We start from the raw sequence: 6,350 nt of genomic DNA, 5'->3' as shown, positions 1-6,350 counted from the left end.
TAAAGCTCTGGTAATGTAGGTTCCCAAGCTCCGTGGGGCGCTCGAGTTGCGTGCGTTCCGCAGCCGACCCGGTTTTCTAAGGAACAATGCCCTTAACGGCAGGGTTTGTGTTCCTATATCCAGACCAAACCCTCCAACTACAGGATCTTTTTCTTAATAAATTTTATTTTGACAATTGTAAAAAGAAAAATCTGGACCAAAACTAAAGGCAACTTAAAAAGTTCAAATATATACTCCTTACGTAATAGAGATTTAGAATTTCCAGGCCTTCTCAGGGGAAGAGAGGCCCAAAGGGCAAAGGGGAAGGCAGCAATGCCATAACATAATTCTGTCAAATATAAGAGACGTTGGTAAGAGAGATCAGTGGGCCTCTGCGCAGGAGGAAAGGGAGAGAAGGGCAATAGTTTTGCCACCCAGAATTCAGTCCATCTTGAGGTTAACATAGATATAACGGATGAACTTTAGGGAAGAAAAAAAGGAGATGGTGCCCAGCATGAGGAAGAAGACATAACCAGTTAGTAAGGAGTAGCCAAAGAACTCTACTGTCTGTACTGCCCCTGACATATTAGAGCGCCGGGCATAGTAGAAAACTGAGTAGAGGAAGATGAAGAGTCCAGTGGAGCCAACACTCAGTACAGATCGCCACCACCAGCGGTAATCCTCCCCAGACAACTGGAAGTAGGTGAGAGCAATGGAGATGCAAGCCCCCACACTCAGCAGGATGGCAAAGACAAAGAAGAGGATGCCGTACAAAGTATACTGTTCCCGACCCCATACTGTGGCAAAGATGTAGTACAGCTCCACAGAGATGGCACTGTGAAAAGAAGAGACGATAGTCAGCATTAAATGACTGCACTGTGTATAGTCAGCATTAAAGGACTGCACTGCCAGCACAGTGGTCAGACCCAATCCAGTGACCACCCCTCCAAATTACTAGGTCACTGGAAAGTGGATCCACTCCACTCCCTAGGTTCATGGGGATTCTTTTACCTATGATTAGCTGCTCTTGTTTCAAGAACATCTTCCTTGATAGGTTGAGAGCAGGGATCTTGTCTGTTTTATTTTTCCCTGTATTATCTGCCTGGCACTATAAGTACTCAACAAAACGGATGAGCATTCAAATGGGTACCCACATGGTGCCTATGGACACTAAAGTAAAAATTCAGGAAGGTGAAAGGATCAATGTCTCTGGAGAGCTTTACAAATGAGACACTCATATTTGAACTGATTCAAACTCAGTCCTGCTTGGAGAAAGGAGGAACCATTTAATGAGCTCTTAACGGCACAGGTGAACCAGGGATTATCACTGACTTTGAGTTAGGCTGTGGGGTGAGTGGGGCAAGGAAAAGTTAAAGTCAGGAACCTGAGAGTGATGACCGTGGAATAAAAGGAGGATACCTGAAAGGCAGGAAGCCTCCAACAGTCATGTGGATGAGAGTAGACTTGTACCAGGGCTGGGGTGGGATTTCCCGGGCGATGTTCTTTGTGCGACAAGGTGCCTCAAAGGGGCTAGCGTTGTTCTTCCCAAAGATGCCTCCAATGACAGTGAGAGGAAAGCCCACCAGCAGCCAGACTGTCAGAAGCAGCAGGATGGTTGTGGCTGGCAGAGCCTGTGTCGAACCATTGGCCCAGTGCACTGAATTCACCACACTCCATGTCAGGAAGAAAGGCACTGCAGGGATGGGCCCCCAGAAGGAGGGTCAGCACTAGGAGCTACATCCCTGGGGGCACCCATTCAGACTGGACCTGAAGGGGAGAGGGACGAAACATCTGCTCCCAGGACAACCACTCTTTCCACCCTTTCTGTGTCCTGTTTTGCCTGTTTCTTTTAACCAACACCACCTCCCCTTTTCATTAAGGATCAAGGCAGTTGTTTCATAAAGATCTAAGAGCAATGCAGATCCACATGCCTCCAGGGGCCTGTCCTGCTGTAGCATCAATGACTTTAAGCAGGAGACATTTCTTTGAATTAGGACCCTGTTTTCAGAAAGACCTGGCTTAAACAAATGTGGAAAATAAACCACTTAGGATGGGAACATGGAACGTTCACAATGCAGGCTACCACTGCCTGAAAGGACAAGCTGTCTTGAAAGGCTAGAGTGGGGTAGCTTACTTCCAAAATAAAAAAACATCAAAAAGTATTAAAACATAAATTCAAGAAAGAGTGTTAATACAGTGTAATGGTTGGGAGTAAAGGCTCTAGAATCAATCTGCCTGGGTCTGAAACCTAGTTCACTACTACTTGGAAGTGTGTAATCTTGGGCAAGTTTCTTAACCATCCTGAAGTTCAATATCCTCCATCTGCAACATGGACACAGTTATTACCTACTTCCCAGAGTCACTGTGAGGGTCAAATGAGAGGAAGGCATGGCAAGTGCTTGCCATGCTGCCTAGGACACTTTAAGGGCTTAATTTTTAACTATACAAGAGATATACTTTGTCTTTTGAGTGGTTTTATTATTGTTGATCTTGCCTCTTTGCATTCCCTTAAAGCCTTACTCTGATTCTGTCCCAGGTTCTGTGATACAGTCTAAGTTCCTAAGTCAGCCCAACAGGGAAAGGACAGTCCTTACCAGAGAAGAGACTGGTGGTGAGAATGATGTTCCACACCCAACGCTCGCCTCCAATCTGCCGGTAGAAGTGGCTGGACACATAGCCAGAGATGCAGCAAGTCAGGGCATACAACAAGATGGCTGCTGAGTTAATGGCTCCATGATGGTGTACATTGAACATGCCCAGCAGTGCCATGACAATAATGCCTGCAGGATAGTAGTGAAAAGCCTGAATTAGGGCTCACCTGTCCCTCTGGCAATTTCGGAGGAATCAGCCCCCTTTCTCCCAGACCCAGGGCCTCCAGCAAAACATTATCTCCCAGTTCTGTTGTCCAGAAAACCCACAAGAGAATTTACACATCCATGCTAGAGCTATCCCACCCCTTAGGTCTGCCCCTCACCTTGGACAGAAGAGAACATCTGAAGATCTTTTCTGAACAAACCACTTGCTTCGTTCTACCCCTTGAGAGAAATCCCTGATTAATTTTTATCACCTCACCAGTGCCAAGGGCCAGGAACTGGGCACCCACACCAAGCACAGAACAGAGCAGACCACGGCATGGAGGGAAGCGGAAGACATCTGTGTGGATAATTTTCCAGCCATTGTCACCTTGGTCAAAGTCATCACCAGAACCTGCAGAGGTTGTCTCTTCATCCAAGTTGTACCGAGCCAGGTCGTTACGAAGCACACGCATGAGAATGACAGCCACAAAACCCACCAGTAAAAAGACAAGCACCATGGAATTGATGATGGACAACCAATGGATTTCCAGTGTTCGGGGAAAGAAACCGCCATCATCACCACGGCGCCTGTCACTCCGACGCTCCACTGAAGTCTCAGACCAGCGCACACTGTAGGTGTGGGTGAGGCCCAGGAACTCATCAGGCTGTAACCCATCTAAGCTGTGGGGCTTGACATCCCGCACTGAGACATTGGCAAATATAATTCGATCTCCATGGAATTCTAGGTGGAAGTCCAAATGGGTCCAGAGTCCTATCTTGTGGCTGTGAGGCAGGAAGCCACTCTCCTCCATGTAGCCCACAAAGCCACGGATTGGCAAGTCATCCACTACAAATTCAAAGTAGTACAGTTCCTCGATGGCCTGGCGCAGCTGCTCCACCTACAAAGAGCAAGTCAGGAGTCAGACAAGGTCTCCCCAGGCATAGGGTTAGAGCAGGGTTTCTCAGCCTCAGCACTATGACATCTTGGGATGGATGATTCTTCGTGATGGGGGACTGTCCTGTGCATTGTAAGATCCCTGGCTTCTTCCCACCAGATGTCAGTAGCACCCCCCCAGTAGTGACAATAAAAAATTTATCCACACATTGCCAAATATTTCTTGGGAGACAAAATTGTCCCCTGTTGAGAACCACTGGGTTAGACCCTAGTATGTTGTTGGGATTTCCTAATAAAAGCAATATGACCTGACAGGGTTAAGGCCTAGAAAAAGGAGATGCCAGGTGTAAGGTCTGAAATAGACCAAGGTCAGCTACCCTAAGTAGGATTTGCTAAAGAAAAAAGTATGAAAGGAAAGATGAGGCAGAGTGTAAAGGAGCCAGTTGAGAAAGAGAAAGAAATGAGAGATAGGTATGGAAGGAAAAAACTACGTACGGGTGATATTTGGGACATTATTACCAACAGAAAAGCTTGGAGCCAGGAGCTCTGCAATTCACGACCCATGTAGTCTTGAAAAAGTCACTTCTGAGCAAGTATGTTTCTTTGTCAACTGAATTCAAATACCACCACCTGTCCTGCTACACATGGGATTGTAGTTAGAATCAAGTCAACTCATTTCCATAAAGGGGCTCTGAGAACCATAAATGTAAGGCACTGTTATTAGTCCCTGAGAAGGAAGGCTAAGTTCTAGCGAATGTAGAGAGGCTGACCTGTACAGAACTGAGCTGCATGTGGCACAGAATTCTCTTCTCCACATTCTCCCGAAAGCGGATCTCATACAAAGACTCAGCCATTCGGTCCCCATCCAGCACTTCACCCAGGCTAAGGCTTTTGTGACGTATCTTCTCAGGGCAGCAAACTGGAAGCTGGTAGTAGTGGTAAGTCTCCTGAGGGTTATGGTAGGGTCCCACTTTGTTCACATACAGAATGACGGGGTCTCCAGCTTTGTAATGTGCCACACCTTCCACCCCAGGCTCGTGGCCTGTGCCCAGCAGCAGCATCAGGAGTGGTAACCACTGGTAGCTCCAGCTTCCGGGGTGCCTTCGAACTGTCATCCTTAAGGCAATGGAACCTGTTGGGAGGAGTCCTGCGGTTGTGGAAATCAGGAATCAACTCATGACGCCCTAGGTCAGGCCCTTGAACTGGCGCCCAGTGGCTCCAAATCTTCCCTTTGGCCTCTCTGGCCCTCCCTCAGGAGGACACCTCCCGACCCCCACACCGCAGCATGTCTCCCTATGCATAAGACTGAAATCCTCTGCTCTCTAGTCCTCCTACCACCACTCCCCCCGCGACGCCCACGCCCACGCCCACGCCACAACCTATCTGCTCCGGACTTCCCGCGCGCCGGGGCGTTCCCATGGCAACGCCAAGCGGCCTCGCACCCCCCAAGCACCTTCCCGCCGCAGCCCTGGGGGGCCTCACCGCGCGGAAAGGGCTGGCCGAGGCGGTGCCAGTGGCCTCTGCAGCCCCGTAGCTGCCTCTGGGCTCCTGCCAGGGTCTCCCCCAGAGCGGCGCGCAAGCGGCGGTCTGGACAGGACCCGACGACCGACCTCCAGGGGGTTGGCCGCCGCTGTGCCTGATCGCAGCGGCTGCGGTCACCCCACGCGGAACACCACTCTCGGCTCAGTTAACGACTCCTCGACGAGCTTTCCGCAGCCGGAGGCCTGGCTCAGCTCTGGTGACCCTGTAAGGCTCAGCTAACCCGTCTCCCGGCGGGGGACCCTCCCGGCGATCGGGAGAGCAGCCCAGGACACGTCAGTCTTACCACTTCCGCCCTTACCCGCGGGGACCTCAGCCCGGCGGAAAACTAGTTGCTGGAGCCTAGAGGGGACCACGCCTCCGCTGCTGCGGCAGCTGGACCGGTGATTTCCTCCCGAGGGAGACTATCGGCTGAGGCCTGGCAACGAGGATGCAGATGCCCCTTCGGAGTAAGAGTCGCTGCTGGGCCGCCCGCCCGTCCCCGGGAAAACTTGGGGTACTAGCGGAGACAGAGCGGTGCCCGCGGCGTGAGCCCAGTGACTGGCCAGGACACTGAGCCTGGGCAGTGGCTGGGCCTTACACCTAGTGTTTGCGGGCGGAACCGAAGGGACTCGCACTGACTGCTGAGGCCGAGCTGAGAGGCGGTTCATGGCCCCCAACCCTCATGGACGGGTGAGGCGTTGGATGTCGCTTTGCCAGGGACATTGCAAAGGTACTGGAGTTTGGATCTCACCTCACTGCTTCTCTCCTACTTGTGAATGGTCCGCCAAAAAATAAATATATAAATAAGAATGCTTTCTTTCCTGAGGCCGTACTGGAGACCTCCCTGTTTATATAATGACAGTCTCAATGTACGACGGCAGACAAGCCTGAGCCAAGTCTGTTAAGGAGGCACACAGAGATAGGGTGTCGCCCTTTTAGCCTGTGAGCTGGGCAGACGGACAGTTATTGTTACTTGCAGGTAAAGCATCTTGCCATATATTCGTTTCTTTTCATGTTTTTATTATCTCTGTGCATAAATTCTCTTAATTTCGTATTGCAGATTTTTCTGAAAAGGTTTACCCTTGTCTGTGTCAGCTATTTTTTTTTTGGTATCATTAATCTACAATTACATGAGGAACATTATGTTTACTAGACTCCCC

The 6,350-nt window shown here is 50.1% G+C and overlaps 1 protein-coding gene across 4 annotated transcripts; it reads right to left on the bottom strand.

Annotated features, from left to right (window-relative positions):
- Positions 1 to 145: 145 nt before the first annotated feature.
- On the bottom strand, positions 146 to 5,714 carry TM9SF1 (transmembrane 9 superfamily member 1). 4 transcript variants are annotated; one of them, XM_073211452.1, is made up of 6 exons: positions 5,280 to 5,714; positions 4,440 to 4,801; positions 3,052 to 3,673; positions 2,574 to 2,759; positions 1,399 to 1,672; positions 146 to 814 (listed from the first exon to the last, which is right to left on the bottom strand). In XM_073211452.1, exons 2-6 carry the CDS (start codon positions 4,782 to 4,784, stop codon positions 421 to 423), a joined length of 1,821 nt encoding a protein of 606 aa, XP_073067553.1. In that variant the 5' UTR covers positions 4,785 to 4,801; positions 5,280 to 5,714; the 3' UTR covers positions 146 to 420. The 4 variants fall into 4 exon arrangements, with proteins under 4 accessions (XP_073067553.1, XP_017507266.1, XP_017507335.1 ...); XM_017651777.3 differs by having other exon boundaries at positions 4,440 to 4,816; positions 5,152 to 5,280; XM_017651846.3 differs by lacking the exon at positions 5,280 to 5,714 and adding an exon at positions 5,152 to 5,278.
- Between the last annotated feature and the right edge of the window lie 636 nt (positions 5,715 to 6,350).

Source organism: Manis javanica, chromosome 8 (genome assembly GCF_040802235.1).
Source record: "Manis javanica isolate MJ-LG chromosome 8, MJ_LKY, whole genome shotgun sequence".
In the NCBI taxonomy this organism is placed as follows: domain Eukaryota; kingdom Metazoa; phylum Chordata; class Mammalia; order Pholidota; family Manidae; genus Manis; species Manis javanica.
This window is presented reverse-complemented; position numbering and strand designations above follow the sequence as displayed.